The sequence below is a fragment of the Lampetra planeri genome, chromosome 22 (assembly GCF_965212315.1).
Source record: "Lampetra planeri chromosome 22, kcLamPlan1.2.h2, whole genome shotgun sequence".
Classification (NCBI taxonomy): Eukaryota; Metazoa; Chordata; class Hyperoartia; order Petromyzontiformes; family Petromyzontidae; genus Lampetra; species Lampetra planeri.
In genome coordinates, this window is record NC_136128.1 from 3,500,654 (window position 1) to 3,519,718 (window position 19,065).

The following is a 19,065-nucleotide window of genomic DNA, read 5'->3' on the forward strand; positions in this document are numbered from 1 at the left end:
CTTTTAGAGGTAACAAATCAATCTGATTGATGGACTGTTTTTCTTATTACTGTATTTGAATTTCAACACATCAAGCTGATTTAACGTCAGACATAACATTGACTTTGTACTATTACCTAACAGATGCAAACTTTCAACGAATAATCCAAAATCTACTACAGCAAACTAAGTGAACACCATCAACACATTTTCAATATCTTAATGTAAAGATGTTGGCGACTTGAGGTTTGATTCCTGGCCGAGGCTTAGAACAGTGCCGAGTGATATCAGAACCATCCCCTTCACTAACCTGCACTGCCCAGCGTGATGAAGTATGGTCAGACAAACCCAATGACATGGGAAGGCCTTTAACCAGCAGTGGATTGAGAACATGCTGCACGTGCTTTATAACCGTTAATCATTATCATTACGTGTATGGGATACTGCCATGGTGAATTGCTCACAGACTGGATGAACAATCCAGATGTCACCAGTTTTATCTCCCGGCGCGGCAGTTGAAACAATGACGATCGTTATTAATCGGTCCACCCAGTAGTGTGAATATGGTTCAACCACAGCTAGTCAATAGGCAGGCCAGGTGTGGTCGGGTAAGGTGTGGGTCCTCCCACCTCTTCAAAGGCGTTCGGCCAGCCTCTGCCAGTGGGAAGGGCCTCCACTTTCTAGAGTGGAGGCCCGCGAGTAAGAAACTGCAGTGTTGAGCCATTACCCATTTTATTATTACATGAATAACAAAGCTGAACAATGGAATGTCCTCTCATGTTCTGTTTGCTTTGCCTGCAGTGTTATTAAAAAGATAGTCTCAATGTATCCACATCGTGTCACGGACCAGGAAGAGAGTACATACTGCAGAGGAGTAGACTGTAACTCATTAACTTATTAATAATGCCTGTGCTTGATAGAATATTACAATAGCATTCAGTGCTATTCAAGACTGACCCCTGCCATAGGAATGTGGAATGTTCACCACTGGCTCAGAGTTCCCAGTGATAAGCGCAATCGTCTGTGCGTGCTAATGCAGTGTGGGCGGTGCATGTTCATTTCCATCAGCAGCTGTGGACTAACAACTTCTGAACAAAGGCCAGTTCCGGTGAAAGCTGAATCGTAGTCAAGTTTAAATGCGCTAATTAAAGTACAATTTTAACGTTCACAAATAGTGCACGAAGGGATGATGCATTATTATTTATGATATATGCAAATTGTAAGTTAACATGACATTTTCATTAAGAGCAAATTCAATTTACGGACTACCCAGGACAAACAAGTTAGCAGTGCGAACAAAAACAAACGAATCACATTATTGCCCTGAATCGTGCCAATTCATAAAACAGATCACTCTTCAACCCATCGCATAGCAATATAGTCTTGCCCATATAACAACAGCCAGCCTTTACAACCCAACAAATCTACGCACATTAGCTTCTCCTGGAGAATATACGTCAACGATCACGTGAATACTAAGCATTTACCAATGTTAAGTAGGGAATGTGTGCGATTAAGTGGAGTCGACAGTGTACTTTTTTTTTCGTGAACACTGCCGATGTAAAACAAAAAAAGAAAACACCTCCGAGCCTTGCGGGCTGTGTGCTGGCACGTTGCGCGATGCGCCGTACGGATTGCACACGACGCCTTGGTGGGACGCTGTTGTTAACGGAGAGCTCGATGTCGCCAGTTCAAATCTCGCTGCTGGTGGCGGCGGCGGTTCTCTTCCCTCTTCTTTCTGCAGTCATGATGACTGCGGCTCCACGTTGTGGCAGTCCTACGGAGACTGGCATCTCGCCGGCGGTGGTGTTAATGTGCCACCGTTGATGCTTAATTGAGCAGGGGAGGCGATTGCATAGGTGTTTTTTTACGGTTCGGCTCTATTGATCTGCGATGTGTGTCGGGATTGTGCCGTGCTTTGTTCGGAATGATGTCTGACTTTCACTCCACACGGCTGGGAGCTTAATTAGCTATACTCCTCCTAGAGTATTGTTCTCACAATGTTATAACTCTTCTGATATACAAAGACCATTTGGCATGTTTTCTGTAAGGGTAACCATTCGGTATCAACCTGTCGAGGTAAAAATATATATAAAATTGGTTCAATCCCCAAATTGTTTGAATGACACTCCCATTGTCAGTTGTAATTAAAAGGAAATCTGCATTTTTCCTTAACCACTTTTGAGCCAGTAATAAATAATGTATTGTGGCAATTGGGTGCGTATAATGAGCATACAAATCTGCCTTATTAATTAAGTAAAAATGTTTTTCAAATTGGCCCCAGGAATCTCATTATTGATATCTGCATGTTAAGATGTAACCATTACACGCTTTGGCAATTGAACCTTATGGCGGTATCCCGGGGTACCATGGTACCCCGGCTCTCGCATAATGTCCGTGATGCAGTCATTTTTAGTCTGTTGATGGCCGGCGATGCGGCAGTCGACTCATCTCGACGAGCTGTACACGATGCACTATTCAAAGTTGAATTTTTCGATACCGGATTTTTAATGCTAATGTTTGGCGTTTCGACATCGCGGAGTAGCACTGATTTCGGATTGATTGGTGCCCCAATGGCGGAGTTAAGTAACACCCCTGGGGAAAATAGTGTCCCAGAAATAAAGTATTTAATTGCCTCGGCCATTTTGTATTATTTGGTAACCCGGGGTACCGCCATAAGGATCAAATGTGTAACCAACTAAGGCTTCCTGATGATTGAACATGAAGCCAACTGGAGTTATATTGCACAATTATATTAATGTCATATATTTGTACACTTTTATACGTATTTTTTAAATATTTCGTTTGTTTTGTTTGTATAGTTGGTTGCTCGTTAGTGTAATAGCGACGGAGTATGTCAGTTGCACACTGAATGAAAATATTTCTTAAAAATGCGATTCAATGCATTTCCTGTGGACACTGTGCATCGTTAGACTGCTCAATCTTAACACACCGCGTTTGATCCACGTATCTTAACTTTAAGGATTTACATCAAGCAACAAATCAATACGTCCCTTTTGTCACCTAAGTGTGTTACACTACATCTGTGTCTGTTAGTGTGGCAAAGCTCAGCACGGGTGACATACCCACCGATGGGCCCGAGCAAATCGTTGTTCTTAATTTCAAAACCTGATGTTGTTCTCTCATCCGCAAATTAGAACACACATTTTAACCTGATTGCACTGCATAACAAAAAAAGATGCATGCATGCACGTAGCTTGATGGCACTGCTGGTGTTGGGCCAACCTGAGTGAACTCCACGAATCCGGCGACCGAGGGAAAGATGGTGGGACAGGACTTGGAGGTCGCTGTGTCGACAGTCCAGCAGCTGCGGGATCTGGAGGAGGGTAGATAGAGTTGGTAACATGGTGGTGGTTGGCATCAACGGCTTTGGCCATGATGACACCTTCATCTGGTTAGCATCAGGAAAATACATGACTCACGATCGGTGTTTGTGACTCTGGGAAGAGGAGCATTCACATGAAGTTGCTCTTGAGTTGGAGCCAGGGGGCTGCTGGAGCGAGGTCCTGGTGGAGCCAGCCCTTCGCTTGTAGCAGGGAGCCAGCCTAGAGCTGGAGCCAAGCTACTGGAGCCACTCTGTAAATAGAGCCCCGTGAATATGCTGCTGCACTGCCAGGCCCACTGCGGCTTAGCTCCGGGGCGGCGGTGATTGTCTTGCGCCGCTAACGCCGTCACTGTTGCCACCACGCAGCTCCGTGCGGAGGCCGTTCTGTGGGCCAGGAGGGAGCGGTGCTCTCCCCAGGATTCCCGTCCAATTACTCCAGCATCCAGACGTGCGCCTACACCGTGGTCGTTCCCAAGGAATACGGTACGGTGACACGCGCATCCCAATTAATGCGTCCACCGCGCACCTTGTTTGGCGTGCCGACCGTCTCATACTGCCGTGACTGTGTGTGTTTTAAATGGCCCATGAATGCCGTCCGCATGTTTCGTGATAATACTGACGGGTAGTTATTCGCTTACGGATTAACTTGTTCTGGATGGCATTGAGGCCATTGTTGCAAGTTAATCATCCTTATCAGCCCGTGATCATCTTCATCGTGTCTCTAGGGTTGATAAAAATAGTACAACCATAATTTCCCCTATGGAGAGACTGACCCCTGCCACAGTAATGTGGCATGTCCTCATCTATGGGGTCATCGTTGCAAATTCGAGGTGAGAAACAACTTAATCTCTCCAGAAAAGCGTTGCCGAATCTCAAGAATCGTTTACAGGAAGGGTCCTACATTGGAATGTATTGGCCGGCTCCTTAAATGTCCACGGCAACCGTAATACACAACGATTAGCCATGCACACATGGGAGACAATGCCAAAATGTGAGTGCAGGCTGGTACGTCGCCTAGTTGCTGTACTTCCATGTATTAACCGACTCATTACCCTGCAGGTTGAAAATCTGTTGATCTCTGCGTGATTGTTCAATCTTTCCAGCAGTGTGCTGGAATTGCAGGCACCTGTTTCCATGCTCGGCATATGACAGAAAATCATTTGAAATACATATACACGCTCACAAAAACTCATTACTATTGCTTAATGCTTCCATGAAAATACAGCGCACAGTATTCACCAGTGGCTGAAAGTTGCATTAAAGCCCAGAAATCTCAGTCAAGCTAGAAGATTGCATTGGAATTAAACACCCTATGCCAGGCAAATACTTTACTGCTGTGCGTGCTCAGCTTACGGGGTTCAATTCCAGGCTGTGGGTAGACTCGGTCCATTCATTAGGATATGCACCATTTTGTGGGACATCTCAACGGTGGTCAACCTATGGAAAGACTGCCCCCCCCCCCCGCCATGTGAATATTGCATTTCCACAATTGTTTGAAGGGCACCAACATACGTCTGAGTGTAAGAGACACTTTCGCTTGTCTCCTTAACGAAAAGGGCACCCTATCCTTCGTGACATGGGACAATTTCCCTACGTCAGCTGCGGCCTCTATGGACCATCTGGGATACATGCTTAAGGGCACCGCGGGGACGACGTGTTAACTATCTCGCCTGGTATACATGAGAGCAGAGCCGGCCCAGCCACTAAGCGACCCTTGCAATTGCAAAGGGCCCCGTGGCCAGCAGAGGGCCCCCTAGAGTCACTGCTAGCTCGTGGGTGAAAAAAATCATACATCAAAGGGGCCTCCAACCAAATTTTGCTTAGGGCCCCCAAAGGTCTAGGGCCGGTTCTGCATGAGAGTGTGGGTTCGATCCCGACCGTGGCGCCTGTATGTTTGGAGTTTGCATGTCTCTCTCCCCGTGGTCGCGTGGATTTTTCTCCGGGTCCTCCGGTTTTTCCCTCCACATTTAGAATCAACGTGCGTTTAGAGTTATAATCCGCTTCGTTGAGCTATCATTTGTAGCCAGGTCGCTTATGAAAAATAGATACACAGCTCAGTGAGCCTTACCTGGTAAAACAATAAAAAAAGTTATTTTTTTTTATAATTGCCAAGGAAAGGAGGCAGACTTAAAATAACTTGGGGGGCCATTCGTGAATAACTCATTTGAACTCCCCTCACCTCCTGCGATGCTGGGACTCAGGTGTCACGAAAGATGCACCACAACTTGTTAATTGTGAGTTTCCCCTCCCGCAGGGCCAATACACGCGTAGCTCGTAGCCCTCCAACGCTAAGCCGCTCCTCCTCCCTCCTTCCCACCGTGTGTTGTTTTTTAAAGACGAGAATCACCAACCCCCTGTAAAAAAAAAACATTCCCAACAAATGAGCCCCGTGAATAAGAACAGCGACCTTAACGCTGCTGGGATGCCGCGTGTTTGACATTGGAATGTGAACCGGAAATGCCAATAAATAAATCGCACGCAACATGAAACGAGGCTTGCTACGCATGGTGCAGAAAGAAGTTCAGCGTACATACTCCTGAAAACAAACAATTTACAAGTTCATGGCCACGCGTTCATGAGTCGGTATAAAGTGTCACAGCCCGCAGTCCGACTCCGGCTAACGATTCCGGCGTTCTTTGATTCACCCCTTTGTTGCAGTTGTCTTCGGTCAGTTCAAGTTTTTCCAAACGGCCCTGAACGACGTGGTGGAGGTGTTCGACGGGTCGAGCCAGCAGGCCGTGCTCCTCAGCTCGTTCTCCGGCGCCCACTCCGGTATCCTAGACGCCGCACACCGTGTGCACGTGATCGTTAGTGACCCTGAGTGACCGTTAGTGACCCTGAGTGACCGTTAGTGATGGTGAGTGACCGTGAGTAACCGTGAGTGATGGTGAGTGACCCTGAGTGACCGTGAGTGATGGTGAGTGACCGTTAGTGACCCTGAGTGACCGTTAGTGACCCTGAGTGACCGTTAATGACCGTGAATGATGGGGAGTGACCGTTAGTGACCGTGAGTGACCGTGAGTGATGGGGAGTGACCGTTAGTGACCGTGAGTGACCGTGAGTGATGGGGAGTGACCGTTAGTGACCGTTAGTGACCATGAATGACCGTTAGTGACCGTGAGTGATGGGGAGTGACCGTTAGTGACCGTGAGTGACCGTTAATGACCGTGAGTGATGGGGAGTGACCGTTAGTGACCGTTAGTGACCATGAATGACCGTTAGTGACCGTGAGTGATGGGGAGTGACCGTTAGTGACCGTGAGTGACCGTTAATGACCTTGAGTGACCATTAGTGACCGTGAGTGATGGTGAGTGACCGTGAGTGATGGAGAGTGACCCTGAGTGACCGTGAGTGACCGTTAGTGACCCTGAGTGACCGTTAATGACCGTGAGTGACCATTAATGATTGTGAGTGATGGTGAGTGACCGTGAGTGACCGTTAGTGACCGTGAGTGACCGTTAGTGACCCTGAGTGACTGTTAATGACCGTGAGTGACTATTAGTGATGGTGAGTGACGGTGAGTGACCGTGAGTGACCGTTAGTGACCGTTAGTGATGGTGAGTGACCATTAATGACCGTGAGTGACCGTTAGTGACCCTGAGTGACAGCTGCAGACATATTTTGTCGCCTTGACAGGAGCAGTGCCGTACATCAGTTAGATTTAATTTCAACTTTGCCCAATATAATTTCATCAACTTTACGTAACGAAGGTTACAGGTTAAGTCGTGTTGATCTGAACATTCGAATGTTTTGCGTACGCGTTTCTGCATTTTGTCACTGTCTGTTCATCTGTCTCTGCAGATTAATGTCGATTGCGTACCTGTGTATGCGTGTGTCTTCCCATGATGGCTGCCTATCAATTCTTCAGCTTTTTAGTCTAAAGGTTTATGTCTCTTCGTCTACATGAGCCTGCGTTGTACACTATTGATCTAGTTTGGATATTGTTGCCATTGCTTTAGAGAGATAAACGGATACCAACACAGCCACAAAGATGGATACATATGATTGATCAGGCATCTGACTGTCTTTATGTCTACAGGTATAATTGTATCTGTGCGTAGCGCAGTGTTTTCTATAACACGGTAGTTGCGTTCCTGAACAACACCCGCTTTCTCAAAAAATCGCGTGATAATATAAATAATATATAATACGGGATAAAGCACGGTCCGCGACAAAGCATGAGATGCATACGCAGGCTGGACAAAACGCGTGGGTAGCATCTAGAAGCATCCAGCAGCATCCCGCCCCGTGTGACGCTACGCCGAGGCAGCCGCACAACCGCTTATTCCTACTACGCGCGACGCCGTTCCGTTCACTTACTCGCGTTATATCCAATTTGCATCCACGTTATAAAACGTGTGTCCCCCAATACATTCATCGCGTTATGTCCAATTCGCATTGTGAAAAGATGCGTTCTCGCAGAACTGGCTGTGTGGTGTCTTGACAACCTGTAACTATTGCACAGTAGACACCGGACCACAAAGGTCTTCTCTCACTCTAGGTCTTCCCCTTCATTACTAATCCATAGGTTCCCATTGGTATGCCGACCTCAGCAACCCGTCCGCCATTCTGCACATGGTGCCCCACTCATTGTATGCGTCCTTCCCTTTGCTGAATACGTCCGCGACATTCTTTTCTGAACTTTCGTGTTGCTTCTCACGCTATACCGCCATAAGATCCCACCACGGCTATGTTACACAAACCCCAAAGCGCGGTGGTGGAATACTGGCCTCGTAGGTCGGGATTCGTGGACATTGTAGATATGCAACAGAACAAGGGAAGTGATTACGAGGAGTGGTGCGTCAATCGCATTTGCCGAGATGACCTCTCGATCTTGAATGTGAATCGAGACCAGTGCAAGCACGTTTAAATACATTACATACACCCCGTGTGAATTTAATCTATTTTTAATGTAACGTTGTTTTGCGTTTTCCTTGTCTCTCACCGCAGGTGAAACCCTGCCATTGAGTTCCACAAATCAAATTTCATTAAAATTCAAATCCACTAAAGACTCAACTGGCAAAGGATTCCACTTTGTCTATCAAGGTAAACACAGTCTATTTGCATAAGATTGTAGATGTGTTTAAAAGTATGACTGCTCTCAAACGCCATGGGTTTTTTTTTACATGAATATGCATGCTAGATATATAAATATCAACGAACGACTGTGTAAATGTGCACACATGCCTTCTTGCATTACAATGTGCATATTTGGTTGTGATAAATGAAGCCGCTGCATTTATAGAACGTGCACAAAGTCTTTTGTACACGTAACGATGCATTGCCCAACGTACCCAGCACATTGCTTGGTTGTTCTTTTTGTTGTTGTCCATTTACGTGGCAAAGTTGTGAGAGAGAAAATATCGCTAACTTTTTAAATCTTACAAAAGAGAGTGAAAGCATTGTTGAAAGATGAAAGTGTATAAATGCATTATTTCCTGTGAAAACTTCTGCAATGAAAAGATCACTTCAACTCCACTCCAAACTCCATCGCTCTTTGCTGTTAGTCTGAAAGCAGGTTTGTGATGGTGCATATTAGACGTGTGTGCGTGTCACTACTTTGAAAAGGGGCTTCAATTAGAGCACTTTCTTTTTTAAACTGCACAATTACAGGGAACACTTGGGCTGGAGATTTGGCGGTAACAAAATTTGTATTATAAGAAAAAAGTACTTTGTACAATAATTAGCAACCTTTTGACATGATCCGTCCGTCCGTCCCTCCTAGCCAGCCAGCAGAACGTTTACGTTGATATAGAACTCTGTCTCTCTCTCTCTACCTTTCTCTCTGTGCCGTAAATCCCAAGTCATCTCGATCTCTTACTTTGTCCGTCTCTGTATCTCTCTTCCTCTCCTCCCCCGAAATTCCTCTCGTCTTTCTGCATCTCACCCACTTCCCTCCCCCGAATCCCTCTCTCACCCTCGCTCTCCTTATTTTCAACTCTCCCTTTCACAGCTCAGTCTCTCTTGCCTCTCCCTAATTGCTCCCTCGCACTGCTTGTTGCTGTCACTCGCTCCCCTACTTCCGTTTTGCTCTCCCTTTTCCTCTCCATTTCACTCCCTGTCACTCTCTACACTCCGTATCTATCTCTATCGCGTGGAATTCACGGCTGGGGTGCAGGGTGGGTGGGGGAAGAGGCGTGATGACGTCGGCGCAATGCACGAACAGCGATCGACGATGTGTGGATGATGGTGACGTCATCTTCGCAGACGTGTGCGGTGCTGACGTCACCGCTGTTGTTGTGTATCATGGTAGCCAGGAAGCCGGGCAGGAATCCAGCCAGAAAATATATTTTTTGTAATATCATATGACATGGACACACTTTTAATACCAATAAAATATAAACCTGGTAAGGTGGTGTAGAGGTTAGAGCACATATCTCGCAATGGGCAGGTCTCAAATTTATATTCTCGCTAGGGGTTTACCCAGGTCATGGTCAATAAATATTTGTCCCAGCGTGTGGAAAGGCAACAGTAGTTGACCTATGAATCAACTCAATTCTGCCATAGGGATGTGGACGTGTCATGATTGACTCAAGGCTGTAAACTGGATTTGAGGACCACCCTATATGCTTGTGTGAGCATGAAATTACTTTGGCCCCTTCCTATTAAAAACACATCTGTGTACAGCCAAGGGACGTAATTGTTAGAACAGATTTGCACTTGAAATTAAAAATGTCACAGGCCTCCACCCTTGCTTGAGCATTAGGGTGGAAGTCATCTCCATTGGTAGCCATAGCTGGTGGTGGTGGTGATGTTAAATTTCCTTGTTGTTTTTTGGCAGAGGCCAGTCTTTCCACAGCATGCTCACTGTTGACTTTTCCTTAAAGTAGTTGTTTATTGAGCCATGGGATGGATCTGCATCTGGAAGGATGTTGATGTGCATTTGAACTCATGACCTTCCAAATTTGAGATAGCGCCACGTATGAAGATACTTACATTTATAACAGGCTGTTGAGATTTAAATTCCTCTTGCAAGGCATAACAGTGGGAGACAATTCTGCATAGAAATCGAAGTGCAAAGCACAGGGGAGTGCAGTTAAGAAACAATAACAAACCAAATTATGAATTTATATTTTACCAGGCAAGGCCCACTGAGCTATGTCGCTCTTTTCAGAAGCGACTGGCCACAAACGATAGCTCAACGAAGTGGCTTATCACATGGAAATGTATTACAGCTAAATACTCTAAACGCATATTTCTAAATGTGGAGGGAAAAACCGCGGGACCCGGAGAAAGATCCACACGATCATGGTGAGAACACGCACACTCCAAATATACAGCTGTCAAGGGTTGTGACCAAACCCACGACCTCCTGTATACCAGGCAAGGTAGTTAAGATATCGCCACCTACACAACAGGCTGAACAATGGTCAACCACCATCATCATCATGGGACCTCCTTTGCCAGTACCAAAATATGAGAAAAGGTTTTCCCATTTTTTTCTAGCAACAAAACAGTTGTTAAGATGTTAAAACACCAAACTGAAACCTTTTACAAGGAATCATGTCTGCATTAACCACAATACTTGTGGTCAGAATGCAAAAGAAAGTACTCTGATAATATATATGCATTGTCTTTGAAACTGGGAAAATCTATCACGAAACCATCTCAGTAGCTCTTCTCTTTAGGGCTAATAGAACAATCACCAAATTGCGGGATGTCACGAGTGCTCCTGCCAATGTAACATAATAGTTACACTCGTACAGTCAGTGGTGACTGGGCCGATACCATTAACTCATCATGGCACCAGTTGGCAACATGCTGGACATGTAATAATTATCAAAATATTCACTTAGACTTCCCATCGAATATGTGTAGTAGGTTCGAATTAGGTGCACACACACGCAGCTTGGAGGCAACACTATTTATTAACGGTAAGTAACATAACGCTGTACATGAGGTGGTGACCACCTTCCTCAACTCACTAACACTCTGGAACGCGACACAGACTGGACCAGGCAGGCAACGGCCTGCCTGGCCCAGGACGACGACCCATGATGTCTTCACTTCGGAGTACAGTACAACAGCCCCGCTCTGCGTTCACACCACACTTATATCTGCTTTGCGCGTGGCTGGCTCCGCCCCGGCGTGGCTGGCTCTCTTCAGGCCACGCCTCCCTTCCCAGGACACGCCTCACTTCCCCCACCTCTGGGAAGGTCCGGATCTCTTCACCACGTGACCCCCAGGCACCCCCTTGGGGCCCCCAGCCTTCGTACGGGCCGACACAGTAGTGACCGTTCTATGTCACTACATCACCCCCCCTGTATAAACACACAGCCGTCCCCGGCTGTAACACAACTGTGAAACATCGAAAAGGTGTGCCTCCGAACCAGCAACATCAATAAATGACCGGCGACCAATAAGAAATACAATCACGTAATATATACAGAATCGACGAGGGTACAAGGGAACCGCATAGAAAACGGGGAATTAACAACAAATATACGTGAAAACTGGCTAACCCACTTACGCTCCAGCACAGCCCCCCCCCCCCCCCCCCCGTGAGAATCACGCATGCACTGACATGTGAGTGTGGCCATTGGAACGACGGCGTAGGCAATGAGCAAGGAGTCTGAGGGGCATGTAGAGCAGCCAGTCTTCAACGAGTCCATGTGGCCGGGCCTGGGGAACCAGAAGCGGCCCAAAGGGCACGACCCCTCCCCCCAGGAGTCAGAACAGGAGGAGCAGGAGTAGCTGACGCATGCTCCACTCCCCCCCCAGTCCATAGCCGGTCGGCATAACCGGCGACTCCAAGGTGCCAGGTAGATACTGCCTCCTGTGACGAGAACCAAACCCTCCTGAGGCATCACTCAACGAACACTCGCCTCCGCTCTTCGGACATGACAGTCACCCGTTAGCACCCCCCCGCCTTTCCGACGTGGCGTCACAACCAGTAGCACGCGTCGGCCATATCGGTGGGATTTTAACCCAGTCTCTCTCCAAGACTCGCATCGCAGCATATAGCTGTACCGACCGAGCTGAGACGACCCAGTCTCTCTCCAAGACTCGCATCGCAGCATATAGCTGTACTGACCGAGCTGAGACGACCCAGTCTCTCTCCATGACTCGCATCGCAGCATATAGCTGTACCGACCGAGCTGAGACGACCCATCGTTCACTCACTGCACAACATGCACCCTAACAACTGAGGGATACAGTCTCAACGTAACAGGACAACTCCACCTGAACCTTACGAATCTCCAGCCCACTGTTTCAACGCGCCTCGGAGGGTCTCAACCTCCGAGCCGTCAGGTCAAGCTGTCAGCCATAGCATGACGGGACCACACTCCCTGAGCCATGTGAGCGCACAGCCCACAAGGCTAGACAAGCCACAGAGTGTCTCGATCTCCGGGCTGTCAGGTCAAGCCGTCAGACACAGCATGACGGGACCACACTCTCCGAGCCATGTGAGCGCACAGCCCACTAGGCTAGACAAGCCACGGAGTGTCTCGATCTCCGGGCTGTCAGGTCAAGCCGTCAGACACAGCATGACGGGACCACACTCTCCGAGCCATGTGAGCACACAGCCCACTAGGCTAGACATGCCACGGAGTGTTTCAATCTCCAGGCTGTCAGGTCAAGCCGTCAGCCATTGCATGACAGGACCACACTCTCCGAGCCCTGTGAGCGCACAGCCCACTAGGCTAGACATACCATGGAGTGTTTCAATCTCCGGGCTGTCAGGTCAAGCCGTCAGCCATAGCATGACGGGACCACAACGTTCATATTAGACACGCAACACTCACTGGGCCATCCTGGTCAGGATCTGTGCCCCAAGATAAGTGACAGCCAGCACCACAATTCCAAATCCCTGGCAGCATGTCACCATCACAATTTAACACCATCACAACACATACAATTTGAATTATGATCCCCCACAGAACTGATCCAATGCCGAACAGGTACGCACAATTTGTGACGATCCCGAATATTCAATGGTCACAACAATACACCTCACATCCCGTATCCGTACACATCATCTCCGAGACTCGCATTGCAGCATGCAGCTGTACCAACCGAGTGGAGAGAGCAACGCAATTTGACGGCAATTAACGGAAACGCACCCCCGATCCATGTAGAACACAAGGAGCATTCCCGCACAAAAGACATCATCTGTGCAACAACGGACAGGAACCAACCAGTGAGTTTGAAACAAACCGAACCTGTCATTTCAAAATCCCCTTCAACATTAACCATGGGACTCAGGGCATTCGAATTTTGAGAGCAAAAAAAAAAACTAGACACAAACGTCCAAAATCGCCGAATTGATTAATACAGTATATGCAGTATACGAAGTTCGTACAGTCAATCATTTGGCGCAATGCTCCATCCAGTCCCCACATGGCAACACACACAATCAATACTCCAGACAATCCGTACATAGTAAATAATCACAAGCAAGTACCCAACAGTCCATACACTGTTAACAATTTCAAGCAAAGCTCCATACGGTCTGTACATTGGCAACAATGACGATCAAAGTTTCTAACAGTTACAAGTGACAATCACGAGCGAAACTCCATACAGTATACACAATAACAAGGGCGATTTCGCAACACAACGATGTAACAACACGAGTCATTAACACGGCAACATACAGGATATCAACGGAGCCCGGGACACCAACAACGAATTAATCATTAACTACACCCAGAAGATACCGATCTCGACGCCGTAATTAACAACAACACTGTTACAAGCAGAAACCCGCATGGTCGCCGCGTCACTTTATCACGCACACAACCGGACGAACATGCTCCGCAAACCAGCGAGTTAAAAAAAAACACCCGCGATCGCAACCCGGCACACGCAAGATGGGTGAAGTTATTATTATTTTTCTTCAGGCCGGGTGCTTGTCATGTCACGACTCGCCTGGCAAACTGTGAATAGCGGAGGGCGGCAAGGTGGAGCACTGGGACACCCCGAAGAATCTTGCATGGTGAACACGGCCTGCTCTTGCGAACCCCCATCCACAAGATGGGGGCGCCACCTGCACGTGTGGAACTCCCCCTCCACAGGCGTTGATGTCGGCGGGAGCGGCATTTCGGCAGCAGGAGCGGCGTTTTGGCGGAAACAGCGCACCGACCCGCCGCCGAAATGGCGGGAGCGGCGCTTTGGCGGGAACAGCGCCCCGACCCGCCGCCGAAATGGCGGGAGCGGCGCTTTGGCGGGAACAGCGCCCCGACCCGCCGCCGAAATGGCGGGAGCAGCGCTTTGGCGGGAACAGCGCCCCGACCCGCCGCCGAAATGGCGGTCCCACCGCGTGGCCCGCATGCCCGGGCCTCCCCCGCCAGCCCCCGCAGCGACGATGGTGTCCTCTCCCCGCGGCTCCGTCGCTCCGTTCCCGATGGCGGCGAAGCAGTAGTGCAATGCAAGTCCCACCGCTCCGCGTGCAGCGCCATCTCTCTCTCTCTGTCACCGGGGCTGCCATCCCCGGGGCTGTCCGAAGGATGGTCGTCACACCGTCCCCGTCGTACGAAGGCGTCCAGGTGAGTTTTGTATTTGTTTTTCGTGTGCCCATTTTACTTCCCTAGGATAACACCTAGCAATATTTATTTTTCCACAACTTCTGACGCCAAATGTAGTAGGTTCGAATTAGGTGCACACACACGCAGCTTGGTGGCAACACTATTTATTAACGGTAAGTAACATAACTCTGTACATGAGGTGGTGACCACCTTCCTCAACTCACTAACACTCTGGAACGCGACACAGACTGGACCAGGCAGGCAACGGCCTGCCTGGCCCAGGACGACGACCCATGATGTCTTCACTTCGGAGTACAGTACAACAGCCCCGCTCTGCGTTCACACCACGCTTATATCTGCTTTGCGCGTGGCTGGCTCCGCCCCGGCGTGGCTGGCTCTCTTCAGGCCACGCCTCCCTTCCCAGGACACGCCTCACTTCCCCCACCTCTGGGAAGGTCCGGATCCCTTCACCACGTGACCCCCCAGGCACCCCCTTGGGGCCCCCAGCCTTCGTACGGGCCGACACAGTAGTGACCGTTCTATGTCACTACATATGCATAAGAGGATGCTTGCGATCGAGCATGTAGGATTTGCCCATAGTGATTATGCCAGTTACCTGCTTGACTTAAGGTATATTGTCAGTGATAGGAAAAAAAATTTGCGTACAGAAGTGTTGTGAGCCAATTTCTATTCATTGTTGCTTTGGCTAGATGAAGGTGGCCAGATGGCTCGGAGGTCACAGTGCTAAAATGGCAGGGATTAATTCTTGGGTTTGAATCCAGGCAGCCACCTGTGATTAAATCGGGCTCTCAAGTCCAGTGATTTGATTGCCTCAGCCTGATCATCAATGACTGTGTCCAACAATCCCATCACATTGACATTTGGTTGAATTTCAGCTCTGAGAATAAACAAATATTGGTTTGACCATTGCACAATGAACGTTGCTCTTGTGTCCATAGTCGGTGGGAAAATGCTGTCCATGATTGTGTGGACCAGAGGTCACTTGAATGGATCTCAGCAGTAGTTCTGTGATATCCGCTTCCATGGCCCGAATAATTCCACTGTTGTGTAAGAGATACGATTGGACACTTCGTCTCATGAAATAGTACCAGCAGCACAATCGAGCTTAATTTGGAGAAATGTTTCTAAATATATAAAAAAGCAAAGTAACCTTAAACTGGTTACTTTGTGGAACCTTGAACTGGTTACTTACTTAGAGGTTGTAAGCTACTGTTACCGTGTACCATGATGCTATGGATCAGAACCATACGTGCAACATTTGGTTTTACTTAATCCATAACATTCTTGCTGATTAGACTAACTGAAGTTAAAACCAGATCTATGGGTCATCCTATGGAGAGGCCAGTTCCTGTCATATGGAATGTACAGCATTGACTCAGAGCTGCTAATGACTATGAACACTGCCCGATTGCTCTTTTGGCCTATGTGACACCAGGACGTCGAGTAAGATATTGGGTGGGTGATTCATTTTTAATTTGTATGTAATTTCCCGTTTGAACTTGTATGTAAATTTCCCATTTGGTTGAGGATTGATTCGGCTCATCGTTCTTTTGAGGTCAGACATCATTAAAATGGTAATATGAGTCAGCATCAATTCTCCAAAGAATAGACTGGTGCCTGCCATGGGAATATAGATTTTCTACTTAACTTTTGACAGTAAAGGCATGTCATTGTCGAATAACCAATTAGAGACAAAGTATGATGTGATATTCCACCACCCTTTTGGCTGTTCGTTCACATTACCAGGAAGTGACATCACAAGAAGTGCTGTCATCATCACCTCTAGGCTCAGTGGGGTGCTTTGCATGACACGGCCAGTCTCTGGTTTGAATAGAGAGCGATGTGTGCGACAAGCACTCATTGCTGTTTTGTGTTGCTCTCTAAGAATCACCACAGACCACAGGTTGGGAACCACTGCCACTACAGACTGACTATATTTGTACCATTATTCCTTGAGGACCCTGCACTCGTTCTCTCCCACATTTAACATCATGGGACCTCCTTTGCCAGTACAAAAATATGATAATAGGTTTTTCCCCCTTTTTTTCTGGCAACAAAACAGGTGTTAAGATGTTTGGTGTTTTAACATCTTAACACCTGTTTTGTTGCCATAAAAAAGGGGAAAAACCTATTATCACATTTTTTCAGTTCAGTTCAGTTCATTTATTAGGTATAGTCCTGTGAGCCATTCGGCTCTTGAATCGGGTGCAACCGCAACAAACAAAAACATTAATAAGAAACATATTGAAGTGACGATGCGCAAACAGAAAGGATCCATACTCTTTGGTTATTTCGGTAGAGTCACGTAAAAAAAAATAGCACGGTTGGCAACGCACGGTTGCGAAAGAAGTTCAACATACGTATGTTCATAGACCTGGGAGCCTATGTACGTATGTAACTCTTTCCTACTCGGTATGCCAGCCGATCCATTAATTCCACTACAACATATCCAAAATGCACCTGCACCCTTCATTTTACGACCTATAACACTGCTCCCGCACCTCCACCCACCCTATAGAATTGCACTGGCTCTCCATCTACTACCGGTGTCTGTTCAAGCTCCTCACGCTGGTATTTAAATCTCTTCATGGCCTTGCTCCACCGTACCCCGCTTCTCTTGTCTGGTTTTATGTCCCCTCTTGCCCGCTCCGCTCTCAATCTCTCCCACTACTCCTCACCGTTCCGTCCCCCCCTCTCCTTGTGCACAATCCCCGTTTACGCTCCTTTTCCCGACTCGCCCACTTTGCACTGGAACAAACTTCCCCTGCACATTAAGCAAGAAGCACCCTCCCTGTCTAGTTTCCGCTCCTCCTTCAACACCCACCCCTTCTCCCTGGCACATCACTCCATCCATCCCTAGGTACCCTCATAATTCCCGCACCCACTAACCTCTCTCCCTCCCCATACCGCATCCATATTCACCGTATCAATTTTAGCTACCCTCATGGTACCACTCATAACCCTTGTAAAAGCGCCTTCAATAAAAGCGCGATAGAAACATATAAGATAAGGCGGTCGTGACTGAAGGCCTAGGGGGCCATCCATAAATGACGTCACGCGATTTTGGACGATTTTTTACCCTCCCCCCCCCCTTCGTCACACGGCGTCACAAAAAGTCAGACCCCCCCCCCTCAAATATGACCTCACAAAGCTCTGCCCCCCCCAAAAAAAAACATGCTTAAAATCACTTGAAACTATTGTTATTGTAGTGCGTATTTAATGTGGCGCTGCACTCTGATGTTGTAGGAGAAAAACTTATTAAAACGTCTATTTAATTAAGTAGAACGTGTTGACTATATTTATTTAACGTTGCGCATTTTGATGTGACGTCACATTTCTCAAACCCCGATCCCCCATCGTCACACATCGTCACAAATGTCTGACCCCCCCCCCCCCCCCGCTAGGTGCGTGACGTCATTTATGGACGGCCCCTAGGTGCACGATGCAATTTCGGTGCAGTTGATGAGGTGTGAGCCTGCTGAGGGCTGGAATCACATCCCTATTGACGCACTACCCCGCTGCTATTGCGCCGCGCCATATGTCCCGATACGCTCGTGCCCTGTCGCGCCCCTATCGAGCTGCCTTCTCAATTTTTTTGCAATCAAGCACGGCCACAAGAAATCACTTATTCAATTGGTGAAACATTTGACGGCATAGATGGTGTGTACGTGTACGTGTGTGTGCGCGCGCATGCATACGTGTGATTTTAGCACCGTCTATGTGTTATGGGGAGCAGTGGCATAATGGTGAGTGCACTGCACTACGAACCAGCCATGGATAAATCGGCCTTGAGTGTATCATGTGGTTAACATCAGCACTGGGGAGACAAAAGCAGCCGGGTTTGATGATGAACACACCAGCCCCCCACGCGCCATGCCAACCTTCAAGGGTGCTTGCTAACAGCATTTGGCTCAACAGTCTGTATGGCGATTTGGAAAGTCTTTGCTTTTTGTTCACATGCAGTGGCGGCTCCTGCAAAATCTCTCAGGGGGGGGCAAATGTTTGGATGCTTGATAAGGATAAGGTCCACCCATGCAATGGATAAATTAACAGCTTAAGCATGTAAAGGCAACTTCACTACTTTAATATTAATGAAAAATAAAGTGACTCTTACAATACATCTCCTTGTTTGTTTCTATACTCACTATTATTACACTACTTACATCACATTACTCGCTTAATACACTGCTTACTTATACTGAAATTTTGCTCTTCTCTCTTTCAAAGTAGCAAAGTGATCAATTACTCTCT

At 47.6% G+C, this 19,065-nt stretch overlaps 1 protein-coding gene across 1 annotated transcript in view; it reads left to right on the forward strand.

Annotated features, from left to right (window-relative positions):
- Positions 1 to 19,065, forward strand: part of LOC144724936 (CUB and sushi domain-containing protein 1-like) — a 684,194-nt gene that overhangs the window by 471,286 nt on the left and 193,843 nt on the right. Inside the window, exons 31-33 of the mRNA XM_078604260.1 lie at positions 3,692 to 3,808; positions 5,984 to 6,097; positions 8,276 to 8,371. Coding sequence (XP_078460386.1) covers positions 3,692 to 3,808; positions 5,984 to 6,097; positions 8,276 to 8,371 — 327 coding nt within the window. The remainder of the gene's footprint in view (positions 1 to 3,691; positions 3,809 to 5,983; positions 6,098 to 8,275; positions 8,372 to 19,065) is intronic.